General features: G+C 53.4%; 6 protein-coding genes across 6 annotated transcripts; 3 read left to right on the forward strand and 3 right to left on the reverse strand.

Annotated features, from left to right (window-relative positions):
- The first annotated feature begins 274 nt into the window (after positions 1 to 274).
- PHYSODRAFT_284037 (hypothetical protein) lies at positions 275 to 845 on the forward strand. Its single transcript, XM_009515963.1, has one exon. It carries the CDS (start codon positions 314 to 316, stop codon positions 473 to 475), a length of 162 nt encoding a protein of 53 aa, XP_009514258.1. The 5' UTR covers positions 275 to 313; the 3' UTR covers positions 476 to 845.
- A 75-nt stretch (positions 846 to 920) lies between these two features.
- Positions 921 to 3356, forward strand: PHYSODRAFT_475511 (hypothetical protein; the record flags this gene model as incomplete). Its single annotated transcript, XM_009515964.1, has 2 exons — positions 921 to 3077; positions 3168 to 3356. 2 exons carry the CDS (start codon positions 921 to 923, stop codon positions 3354 to 3356), a joined length of 2346 nt encoding a protein of 781 aa, XP_009514259.1.
- Positions 3357 to 3771: 415 nt separating this feature from the next.
- On the reverse strand, positions 3772 to 4653 carry PHYSODRAFT_421999 (hypothetical protein; the record flags this gene model as incomplete). Its single annotated transcript, XM_009515965.1, has 1 exon — positions 3772 to 4653. A coding segment is annotated over one exon (882 nt), but the record flags the coding sequence as incomplete, so codon positions are not given.
- On the reverse strand, positions 4648 to 5460 carry PHYSODRAFT_443955 (hypothetical protein; the record flags this gene model as incomplete). Its single annotated transcript, XM_009515966.1, has 1 exon — positions 4648 to 5460. A coding segment is annotated over one exon (813 nt), but the record flags the coding sequence as incomplete, so codon positions are not given.
- A 2952-nt stretch (positions 5461 to 8412) lies between these two features.
- PHYSODRAFT_257292 (hypothetical protein) lies at positions 8413 to 11065 on the reverse strand (the record flags this gene model as incomplete). Its single annotated transcript, XM_009515967.1, has 6 exons — positions 8413 to 8432; positions 8548 to 8554; positions 8806 to 9186; positions 9228 to 9487; positions 9800 to 10511; positions 10547 to 11065. The coding sequence occupies 6 exons, from the start codon at positions 11063 to 11065 to the stop codon at positions 8413 to 8415; spliced, it is 1899 nt and encodes a 632-aa protein (XP_009514262.1).
- Positions 11066 to 11680: 615 nt separating this feature from the next.
- Positions 11681 to 11947, forward strand: PHYSODRAFT_320844 (hypothetical protein; the record flags this gene model as incomplete). The annotated part of the gene is made up of 2 exons (XM_009515968.1): positions 11681 to 11748; positions 11845 to 11947. The coding sequence occupies 2 exons, from the start codon at positions 11681 to 11683 to the stop codon at positions 11945 to 11947; spliced, it is 171 nt and encodes a 56-aa protein (XP_009514263.1).
- Positions 11948 to 12338: the final 391 nt, after the last annotated feature.

The raw sequence follows: 12338 nt of genomic DNA on the forward strand, positions 1-12338 counted from the left end.
CAGGAGATTACAGGTGTATGGGGTACTAATCTAGACTCCTGTATACTTGTTATAGCAGGGTATTTGCTGCCAACAGGTATGCGGTCCCAGCCGCTCCCTTTTTTTGGCCGAAGGGGTGTCGTCCTCATGTTTCGTGTCTATCCGGCGCTATCGCTGTTCCTATCGGTGGGTCGCTCTACTCCTCTCGTTCGTGCCATCCGTCCTTCGGGTTCTGACGGTCCCCAACAGCGGCGGACGGCCCCGCGCCTCTCGTTACCCAGTCAGCAACAAGCCCCCAGCCGCAGAGCAGTCTCCTTCCCCCCCCACTACTGCAATGATCTCCCCGCTCAAGGACATCGTGATCGCCACCGTGCTCGGCGTGGCCGCCGGCGCCGTCTGGAACAACTGGAAGGACGGCGAGATGGACCGCATCAGCCGATTCTACAAGTGGTACGACGCCCAGGAGGCCCAGAAGAACGCCCACGCCGACGACTAAGCCCCCTCAAGCGCCTTGAAGCGTTCCCGTCTTGTGTGGATGGTGTGGCGCTCGCCTCGGAGAGGAGGAGGACGACGACAGTTGGACGCAGCTACAGACAGGGACGTACTACAATACAGCTCCAGCCTGTTGCTACAGCGCAGCGCGGCGTCCACGACGGAAGCTTCTTCTTCTTCTTCTTCTTCTTCTTCGAGACGAGTGAGATTAATGCAGAGGCCATAAAAAAGAAAAAAAATCAAGAAAAATGAGCAAGACGACTGCACTGCAATAGCCACCCGCCCCCACCGTCACACACAGAGAGCTTGAGCCTTACAGGAACTTGGTCGATCTCTTCTGGGCATGTTATTGTCCCATCAATTATTTTTTTATTGTTATTGGTTTCTGTGTGCGCCACACCAGTTTCATCATCATTGCGCCCTACCAGCAGCTCAAGGAGTTCCGCACTATGCGGCTGTACGTGCACTTCGAGCCGCCGGAGGAGGCGCTGGCGTGGACCAAGCGGCTGAACCTGCCGCCCGTGGAGAGCGCGAGCGCGTGTCCGTCCGTGCGCTCGGTGCTGCGCTGCTTCTTCTCCGCCTACAGCGCCAAGTTCCGCTCCCAATCCGCTCCCGCCGTCGAGAGCCTCGACGTGTTCGTGGAGTTCAACCAGGACGCGGCCTCCCGCCGTCTGCTGCCGTCCCTGGACGTGTCTGTGGCTGCTGTAGGCGGCTCCGGACCCGACACGCTCAAATCGCTGCTGAACAGCGGCGAAACGTGCGACTTCGAGCTCGTGGCGGTGCCCCGAGAGCCGCAGCGGAAGGTGCTGGGCCCCGAGCCGCCGCCAGCGCTGCAGACCAAGAAGAAGTGTCCAATCCATGCAGGAAGCAGCTCAGAAGACGGCCGAGAACCGAAGCTCCGAGCGGCTTTGGAGCTGGCGGCCACTCTCATGCAGCAGAGGAAGTTCCGGGCTGCTAGGGAGATTTATACGCAGGTTGTGCTGGCTCAGGACGAGCTGAACCCCGAGGCTTTAGTGGCATTGGGAGATATCTTGGTAGCCAATGGACGGCGCGAGGAAGCGGTGGAGAAGTACTTTAAAAAGTGCTGGAAGGCCCATGGAGGCGCAGAGTGTGAGTGTAAAGCTCATGCTAGGCTGGCGTTCACGAGTGCGCTGAGACTGGCGGAGTGTTACGTGGAGATGGAGAAGTTTCGGAGGGCGGTGGAGGTGCTGGACGAGCTACAGACGTTTTTGAGGGTGAATAGCGGGACCGGAGCTGGACTGGCGGCGGGGGAAGGCAGACACAAGGCGTTCTTCCGTGATGCGGATGAGCGCTTGTGGATGGAGGAGCAGATGGACGTATTGAAGGCGCAGGCGTTGTATGGCACCAAGAAACCGGACGAGCAGGAGAAGGCTATATCATTGATCATGCATTTGCTGCCGGATCTGCAGGCGCCGATGCTGAATCTGGACGCTTTACTGCTGTACGCCAAGATTGCACATGATCGGGGGAAGAAGAGCGAGGCTTTGAGTATGGCGTTGCGTGTACTGGTGGGGAAGTCGAACGATCGAGGGGTAAAGAAGACTCTTGTGGCTTTCCTGAAAGACTCGAGCTCCATGAAACGTCTGCAGGATGCGCTGCCGACGGCCAGCGCATCGGCTGGAGCAGCTTATGCGTTCATCGCCACGATTTTGAAGGACTTTGGCGCAGTGGAGAACAGCGTCGTATGCTTTCAGCAGGCACAGCTTAGCGACCCGCAAAGTGCGTCGTACGCACTCAATCATGCACATGCGTTGGAAGTTTGTTGTCGCCATGCCGAAGCCTACGATGCTTTGGTTTCATTTTTTCGGGCAAATCGCACGCTTAGCGTTGGAAGCGGCGAGGGTGGCACTGCAAAGCTTCTCGCTGGGTCATTCGTGAAGATCCTTGACCACTTGGACGCTTGGGGCCGCAGTCCTGAAGACAGTTCTGAATCGTCCAATAGTGATGCCATTGAGTGGATATCGGGGCCTGAAGGGTACGCGAAGGTGACTCCAAAGTCTGGTTCAACCGTACCAAGTGTAAACGTAGCGCCATTGAGCCTTCACACGGTGCAAGCCAACAAGAAGGCAGCTTTGCCAGAGGCAGAGCTAGATCTGCTCGCTTGCTTCTTCACTGTTGTAAAAATACTGTTTGTGAACGGGCGATTGTCCGTATTGCCATCTCTCATTCGAGTGCTGGAGCCGCTCCGTCTCGGGCGCGAGCTGCACCAGACGACGATTCGAAATGAGCAAGCCTACTACGCCTGCATCGCACAACTTCTCTCCATCGAAGACGCACTCGAGCTTAACCCTCCCCTCTCGACCCCCGACACCACGGCGAATGCCATTTATGTATGCGGTGATTCACACACGCTCGCTACTGCGTGGCGTAAGATTCAAGTCCACAAGCAACCCACACTCCTACGACCGGCGCTGGTAACAGGGCTCAAGCATTGGCACCTCCGGAAGGAGTCCACATTCTACCCGAAGCTCAACTTTTGGCGTGTCATCGCGAATATTCCCAGTCGGTCCCGAGTTGTCTTCTTGTTTGGAGAAATCGACTGCCGCGAAGGAATTCTCGATGCTGTTGAAAAGTGCAAATACGAGGTAAACACTTTGAGTGAAGCCTGCGATGCCACGCTGCTTAATGCCGTGACGAATGTGTGTGCGTGTTTTTATTTTTTCTTGCCTGTTCAGTCAATCAAGGAAGGAATGGAGCACACGATCGGTATATTCATGGAGTCGTTAGCAGACGTGGTAGGTAAGTACGAGTTTGACGTCTACATGCACCCGGTAGTACCGGTGTTGGATGAGACGCGCGCACTGGTGATTCAGTACAACCAGCTCTTTCGGAAACAAGTTGCCAAAAGCACAATCTGCAAGTGAGTCAAGAGTATTGTAGCGAGAACTGTGGTTGAAGGCAATTATATAAAAGCTGACATTTCGATGTACTTCACTCAGGTGGCTGGACTTCTTCGACGATTTGGTATGCGACGACCCACCCAAGGTAAAATGACACTGCGTGCGAACTACCGGTAGTACTAGCACACTTTTCTAACCTCACTTTCGTCGCATTGATACATGTAGCTCCGGCCAGAACTTCGGCTTGATGGCACTCATTTGCACCCATCGTATCTAGTGAATCTGGAGAACGCCCTCAACAAGCTTTGATCAGCAAGCATTGACCACGAAGTTGGAAGGTAAGATGCTATGCGGTCATACCGCATTGCGAAACCTTTGTTGTCATGACGACAAGAAAAACAAACTTCATTCCGAAATTTACATGAGGTGCCCAATACTACAAATCCTGTGACAAGATGACTTGGAGTCGATACAGCGCTTCTGCTGCTGTTGGTCTGTCGCCAGGATTTACAGCAACACACGCTAGTCCCAGCTCGACAACGGAAGCAGGACTTGACCTTGAGAAATCGACACGTACAGCGCCTGTTGTGATTTTCTGCAGTAGAGATGCATCCGTCATCGGCCGACCGTCATTGTCCTGACTCCGCTGCTTCGCCCGGGTGTACGGTAATGTGTGGTTGTCAAGCTCCGACAACACCACGCCGAAGGAGAACATGTCTGCTTTGACGTCGTAGCGCTCTCCAAGCATGACTTCCGGTGCCATCCACAACGACGTACCAACTCCAGCCGTCATCGTTTGGTCAAGTCGTTCTCGGGAGGTGCCAAAGTCGGTCAGTTTTGCGTCCATGGCTCGGTTGAGGAGGATGTTCCGCGATTTCACGTCTCGATGGATGACGGGAGGCATGAGTGAGTGGAGATACGTAAGCGCATGGCAGACCTGCAAGGCGACGGTAGCCTTCTTGCGGTCGAACCCGACGGGATGCTTGGACACCTCATGCTTGTTCAGCAACGCGCGCAGATCACCACCATCCATGAATTCCAGAACAACGCAGAGATCCGAGAGTGAGTCCCAGGAGACACCGATGAGTTTCACAATGTGGGGATGGTCCATTGACGCAGTCATTTTGGCCTCGGCTAGAAAGTCCGAGACGTGAGGAAGACTGCATCGCGTGGACGGAATCAACATCTTGATAGCGACAGGATGGCGATTAAAGCGTCCAGAGTACACCTCGCCGTAGGCACCTCGACTGATGAGACTTTTCACGTGGATCTTGTCACGAGGAACGCGCTTGGCGACGATGATATCGTCGTTCCACAGCCCAGTGCTAGCACCTAATGCTGCCTCAAGTGAAGCCGCGTCGCCAGATGAGACCGTAGATGGCAGTTTGCCCCCACGCTTCATCTCCAGCCGACGCCGATAGAATATCCAGACCCCGACGCCGATGACCACAGCCGCTACGCTGCCGCATACGATGCCAACCACCTCCCCAGTGCTCAGCCCGCCCTCATCGTCCCTGTCGTTGCTGCTGTACCATTTGTACTTCATTGCAATGAAGTACTCGACGCGGTAGACATCGTACAACTTGATGTCGGAATGAACGGCCAAGCAAGTGTGGAGTTCCAGTTGGTCTCTTGCGGCGTCAATCTCAACACTGCCGTACGCGCAGGAGCTGTCGTCTGCCGACGACGACCCGTCCGAGTTCTGGAAAATCTGTATCGAGGCCGTACCGATGTCTGACAAGTTGCTGGTGAAGTAGTAGTTGTCGGTCAAGTATCCTCCCGTGCAGGTGTCCGTCACAAGGAATCCAATGGCGTATTCGAACGTATTGCACGGATCATCCGAGAAGACCTCCTGGATGATGTACTCCGAGTCCCCGAACGCGTCGCGCATGGCCTGCAAGTAGTCGGTGGAGCACTGGACTGTGAAGCTCTCGCCTTCGGTGCTGACGTTGTCGGAGCAAGTCGCTTCCTCGCAGTCGCCGCGTTGCGCTGCGTAGACTGCGTAGGGTGCTGCACTATCACAGGCGCTACCAAGGTAACTCGCCTGGATGGCGTGCATCGTCGCGTGGGCCGGGCTACATAGTGACTCAATCAAGAGGAGGAGGAGGATCAGCTGAGTCATTCCCAATGCTAGAACCTTCCGATGTGAGGTCAAAACGCAGAGTGCGGATGATGCCGGACACAGATTTAGTTCAAGGAGCGCCGTAGGCGTTATCGCACCGCCATGGGTTCACTTGCTACATGAGATGTTGTCTCGAATCCTTGGTTGGGTGAGAACCCCACTATCTTGTCATGGAGCGCAGGTTTGATGATGAGGCTCGTCGAAGCGAATGGTGGCTGCAGCTCGTAGCCATGTTTAGCGTACCCGTGGTAAGCGTTCCATAGTTTAGCCATTAGCCACCCCTGGATTTCATAACTGCAAACCCTATTGACGCCAGACCAAAAGTGCTACATGCTAACGTAAACGTATATTCGTTGTGTGCGTCTTGCAGAAATAGAAAACGATTCAGCCCAGGCCACTGTTTAGTCTGTTAGGCAACCACTCCAAATGAAAACATGTCGGCCTTCACGTCGTATCTGTCCCCCAGCATCACTTCAGGAGCCATCCAGAGCGACGTGCCAACAGCAGTCATCGTTTGGTCAAGTCTCTCCCTCGAGATGCCAAAGCCCGTCAGCTTAGCTTCCATGGCGCGGTTGAGGAGAATATTGCGGGACTTGAGGTCTCTGTGGATCACTGGGGGCATTAGAGAGTGCAGGTACGTGAGCCCATGGCAGACATGGAGCGCAATTGTTGCCTTTCGAGCGGAGGCCTGATATTTGTCGAGTAAAGTTCGTAGGTCGCCGCCGTCCATGAACTCGAGCACGACGCACAGATCCGAGAGCGAATCCCATGAAACTCCGACAAAAGTGACGATATGCGGGTGATCCATGCTCGCAGTCATCTTGGCTTCAGCAAGGAACTGATTCACGTGGTGGATGCTAGATCGTGTAGAGGGCAGCAGCATCTTGACGGCAACTACCTGGCGGTAGAAGCGCCCCACGTAGACTTCCCCATAAGCGCCGCGGCTGATGAGCTTCTTGATTGTGACTCGGTCGCGCGAAATCCTCTTGGCCGTGATGACGTCGTCGCTCCAGAGTGCAGTCTGCCCGTTCATGGCCAATTGAAGTGAGGCTGCGTCGTCGGACGGAAGAGTCGAAGGCCCCAAGTGGTCGTACTTCCGATTGACTCGACGTTTGAAGGAAACCACAGCGGCGAGAACCAACAGTAGATCAGTAATGGAGCCGATGATGATTCCGACGATTTCCCCAGTGCTGAGATCTGGCGTGGAGGTGGTGGTGGCAGTGCTACCACTGCTTTCACTTTCAGCATTGGCATTGCTGGTGTACCAGGCGTAGTAGTCCCCAAATCCGAAATCCGAGTTGATGTCTGTGGGGATACATCCGCCGGTGTTGAGAATAGTATTGGGTGCTCTGGCTGGCACTGGTTTCCATCCGCTTGAAGAGCTTGAGAACTGAAGAGACCGAAGAGGTTGGGACAGTGCAATCGCCTGTCTCGAATGTTTCAACTTCTGCCGAACCGTTCTCGAAGAGATAGGCCTTGTAGAAATATCCATCTCCTTCTTCGCAGGTACTGGTGGCGTGGAATCCAAGTACGTAATTAGGGGAGAAGCATTGGCTGTCTGGGAAATGCACCTGCACGATGTACTCCGAGCTGCCAAACGCCTCACGTGTTTGCTCGAGGTATCCTGTTGAACATATCGTAGACATCATGCCGTCGTCAAATTCATCGCTGGAAGTGCACGTCTCATTTGCACAACTGGAGCTCGAACTCGAATCACTTGAAGTCAAAGCAATTGATGCGCTTACAAGCCTCGGAGTGCCACTGCACGTATCCCCAGGAGAGTACGTGCTGATCGAATACATCGTCCCAGGAGACTGGATGTACCTGGGCGTCTCTGGCCTTGGTGAAGGGTAAAAGAAAAGTGAGCACGCGAGCACGCGTAAGGACCGCAGCGGGTCATTGTGTATTCCGACAACGGCTTTTGTGGCGTTTGCTGTTGAATTACCTGTAACGAAACGGGATAATCCCGTGTTCACGCGTGTTCACCCGCAAGCAGCACAATTCTATATGCGTATTATGGATGGATGCAAATCAGCAGGCATCAACAAACTAGGATATTGTGCCTAATGCCCATTTGGACTTGAAATCGGTACTTTGGAAATCTTGAATTAGGCACCATACAAAGATCTATATATTAGTATGGCAAGTGAATCATATGATTTAGAGAATGTGCTCTACAAGTCGCTATCAACAGTGTTTGTGTTCCTGGCAAGAGATATATACATGGGGCCGAGTGTGAATCGTTCTCACACCGGGACTAATTCACGGGTAGTCCCGATACTGCGTCGATCAAGAATTTCAGTCTGTGCAGGTCCAGCAAGCTAGAGAGCTGTTGTTACCCATAATATCTGATAAATCCCATGATGCGCAACAGAGCGCAGGTACAGTGTAGCTGCTCCTTGCTCGTTCTGTGGTATCCACAAGCCAATGTAAGGTAACGAAGATTTGATAATAAGTCGATTGCCAGGTTACATGTAGTTAGTTTATTATTTAAAATACTTACTGTGGTATATTGGTCTGTTACGATGCCTGGTCGACCCAGCCCCATCTCATAATTTGGCAGGTACGGCTGCCACGGAATGCGCTGTCATGTATGAGAGCTTCATTGGCGTGTCAAATGCACAGAGCAGAGGGAGGTCGAGCTACCACGAATTATATTGGCGCGAAGCTTGAAGGCATAGTGACGAAAGTAACGGGAGGAGGGTGGTGGCAGTGGTTATTGTACCGGCGACGGAATGAGTGGTTCTAGTAGTTCTAGCCCCGTTGCTACTGCGCTAGATAAGATAAAAGCACCGAGAAATACATATACCAACGACATAACCATCAATGGACCACTATTTACTATAGAACCGAGCCTGAAGCCATTCTCTTAAACAAGGACATTTTGAAAACCCCATTTAGGTACTTTGGATTGTTTATGTACACATTGCCTAGTTTGTTGATGCCTGCAAATCAGTTTTAGATACTTCGAGAAGTATCTGTAGAGAAGTACATGTATACTGATAAACTGAGCGGAACAGTAGGTTGAGAATTGTTTTAAAGTTCTGATTCTCTAGTTCACAACCGATCATAGTAACTTTATCCTAAACTTACTAATAGTCTAAAGTTTGGATCTTCGATTAGCGATCCTACACTTCGTTTTTGAAAATGACCTGAAGTCGACACAGTGCTTCTGCGGCACTTGGACGGTCGCTGGGATTTACTGCCACGCAAGCATTCCCCAGTTCTACCATAGACGAAGGGCTTGCGTCGGAAAACTCCACCTGCACAGCTCCCATGGTGATCTTCTGCAGCAAAGTCGCGTCTGGCATTTTGCGACCACTTTGTTCCAAACACTGCATGCTGCTTCACCCTGGTGTACGGTAGACTGTGGACGTCCAACTCGGATAATACGACGCCAAACGAGAAGATATCCGCCTTCACGTCGTACTTCTCGCCCAGCATCACCTCTGGAGCCATCCACAGTGAAGTCCCAACACCGGCCGTCATCGTTTGATCCCGACGCTCCTTCGAGATGCCGAAGTCCGTTAGCTTGGCTTCCATGGCGCTGTTGAGGATCACGTTGCGCGACTTGAGGTCTCGGTGGATGACAGGGTGCATGAGCGAGTGCAGATACGTGAGTGCCTGACAGATGTGTAGTGCGATGGAGGCTTTCTCTCGATCCACGCCCACGGGGTGTTTGTTGGCCTCGTTCTTGTTCAAGAGGGTGCGTAGGTCTCCCCCGTCCATGAACTCCAACACGACGCAGATATCGAGAGCGAGGCCCACGCAACACCGATAAAGGCGACGATATGCGGGTGTTCCATAGTCGCAGTCATCTTGGCCTCGGCAAGGAACTGCGTGATGTGCTGGAGGTTTCCACGCGTGGATGGCAAGAGCATCTTGACGGCGACTGGTTGATCGTTGTAGACGCCGCTGTACACCTCGCCAAACGCGCCTTTGCTGAGCAGCTTGTGGGTCTTGACTTTACCTCGCGGGACTCGCTTCGCAGTGATCACATCGTCATTCCAAAGTCCGTCTTGGCCGCCTCGAGCTGTTTCAACGGAGTTTGAGTTCCCCGATCGCGCTAGACTAAGGCGACGACAGAAGCGAGCGACAGCACTGCAAATACTGTGCTTCTGTGACGCTGCATTGCTGGACGGAACAGTCTCAGTTTAATGGCTTTGTTCTTCGTGTTTGCCCTTCGATCGACAGCGACAGATCACAATCGCTCCAACGAGAACCAAGACAGCAACGATGCCTCCACATATAATTCCGATGATAGTGGCGGTGGTGACTTCACTGCTGCTCTCAGATGCTTTTTCTTCTTCGAGACCAGGAACGACCGAGTTCGATCCGCTCGAACCAGCGTCAGAGCTGCTGGTTGCGGCCTCGCTAGAACCTCCGACGCTACCCATAGTCTCGCTGTCCGACAGCGTGGTGAACGCCTTCTCCAGAGTCGGGTACTGAAAGCCGCTTCCTCCAGTCTCGCACCCTTCGTCAGCATCACATTCCGCACACAACTGCGAGTAGCCAACACGCTTGCAGCCGTTGCCAGACCCACAGGCCTCCACCGTCTTGTAGCACGGAGGGTTCAGCACTGCAAGCTCGTCGGGGGTGGGCAACGCCTTGAAGGCCTTGATCAGAGTGTCCTCAATCTGCGTCGATCCCGAAGTGAGCGTCTCCTCGTACTTGGCCACCAAAGCCTCCGCACGCGCAGCATTGGCCGTTGAGCTCAGTGGGTCTTCCCAGAATGGGAGGCCACTCTCCATCTCGCCGGTCGACGTGTCCGCAGCAAACTCAATGTGGTTCGAGTCAGCACTGCACCACTCCGTGTAGTTAGCGTAGGTCGATCCAGTTTTCGCGTTCTTGATGGAGGTGATGCCCACAACGTCGTCGATGGTCACCCAGCCAAGAATGTTGTAGGCAAAGGTGCAGTCCACGCCGTCGAGGCCTTGTCCGTAGCTGCAGAGCCCCTTGCGCGTGCCACTGCGGCATTCGTCCGTCTTGTCGATCCAGGCTTTAAGCGGACACGTGCTCGGGAAGGAGAACCAGTAGCTCTTCGGGTACGGGGCACGCTCAACATCCATAATGCCGCCACCGACAAACGGACCGACGTTAGGTCGTCTCCGTTGAACTGCAAGCAGCCAGCGGGGAAGCCGTCGTCCCCTGAAAGGGGCGTGCAGCGTTTGCTGTCCATAGGAATCATTGGTCCGTACTCGGGCGTGTCGCCCCACGAGTCCTGGAACTGGGCCAGCGTCTCGTTGGTTTGGGCGATGAGGATCTCGAAGAAGACGATGACGGCCATGCCGGACTTGCGCTTGCAGCGTTCGTTGTCAGTACGCGCGTTGACGTTGATGCCCTCGGCCTGCACGTACACCAGCGCACCCTCGACTGAAGCGGTGTTGACTGTGTCCAGAGCTTGCAAGTAGCCTTCTTCCAGTTCGCCGTCTCCGAAGATCGAAACGAAGACGCCGTCCACAAGGATCGGGGTATCGCTCTGAATGCGAGCGTGAACGGCTCGCACGGGCGGCATGTGGTACGCGTCCGACGGATATGTGAGCGTCTTGAGATCTGCGAACACATCGTCACTCGAAGCAGAGGTCGCACCCGCTGAAGTGTGCAGTGCCATGGTAGCACTGGCGGCGAATACGATGACCCGCTTCATCCCCGCGCCTAATCTCTTTTAATCGCCGATTAGGAAGAAGGAAAAACGGGAGTGAGCTCATGGTGTCCGCTGTAAGCCTGGGGCCAGCTCAGTTAGCCTGTGGCGCTCCGACAACTCTAACGGTTTTGTGGAACGTTTTCGCTTAGCAACACCCCAACCAAACGATATTCATGGGTCATATTCTATGGATATATGTAAATCGTAGCCAAACAGCGAAAGCGGTTACAAGAATGCCCAAGAACGAGCTCGTTCACACGTTGCATCCTCAGCGCTTATCAATACCATTCCGTCGTCATCCTTAGATCGATCGACGCACGATTCATTGCCACGTTTAGGCCTCAATGACTAAGGGTGTGCTCCTCAGACAGGAATTTCAGCGGATTTGGGCCATTTTGGCGGATATGTACGTTTTGGCGGATTACACAATCCGCTGTTGCGTTTGAGGAACACAAGAGGCATCTTTTTGGCGGATATTCAGCGGATTTTTTCCTCCCGAATTTGGGCGGATAGCCCTCTCGTTTGGCGGATTGACGAGAAGCATCTGTAAAAGTGCATATTTATCGTTCTTGTGAATCATCAATGGCCATCACTTCAGGCTGTTTGACTTCGCCGTCCTACTCGCTCTACGCCAACGGCGGTACTTCATTGTGCGTAGCCTGCGTCCCCTAAATAATATTTTCCTAGGTACCAACTACAAGTTAATTGTTGATACGATATACAGCCACGAATGCCAAATGACAAAGCAAGTTCATCGAGGACGACGAGAACGACGAGACCAAGGGGAGCACGCCGAGAAACAACAACGACGAGCACACGGCGGACATGGACTACGCCGACAGCAGGTAGGATGACGGAGATCTCAAGTACGACAGGCCTCTTAACAAGCGACCAACTACTAAACTTCTACATGCAGCTCCTACACTATTAAATACAGCCTTTTACGTTTAGATGCGTTTAGGCACCAACCGCAAATGTAGCGTGAAGGGATCTGCGTTATCTTTAGTTGTTGAGGCTTGTCCTCGCATCGGAGGCATCTCGCTGTTTCCAGATCCCGCGTCGTGCACCGTAGACACCAGTAGACGTAGCCACAGACGGTTTAAAGTTGACGGACACGGTGGAGCTGGATAGTGAGTAGTTGGCTCGCACAGGATCGTCCTCAATAAATTTGGGAGCGTTCGCCCATTGTGAATCACAATTTGTGCTGCTGCTGAAAGACAGTTAGTCGTTAGTTTGTTGT

The sequence above is a fragment of the Phytophthora sojae genome (genome assembly GCF_000149755.1).
Source record: "Phytophthora sojae unplaced genomic scaffold PHYSOscaffold_1, whole genome shotgun sequence".
Lineage (NCBI taxonomy): Eukaryota > Oomycota > Peronosporomycetes > Peronosporales > Peronosporaceae > Phytophthora > Phytophthora sojae.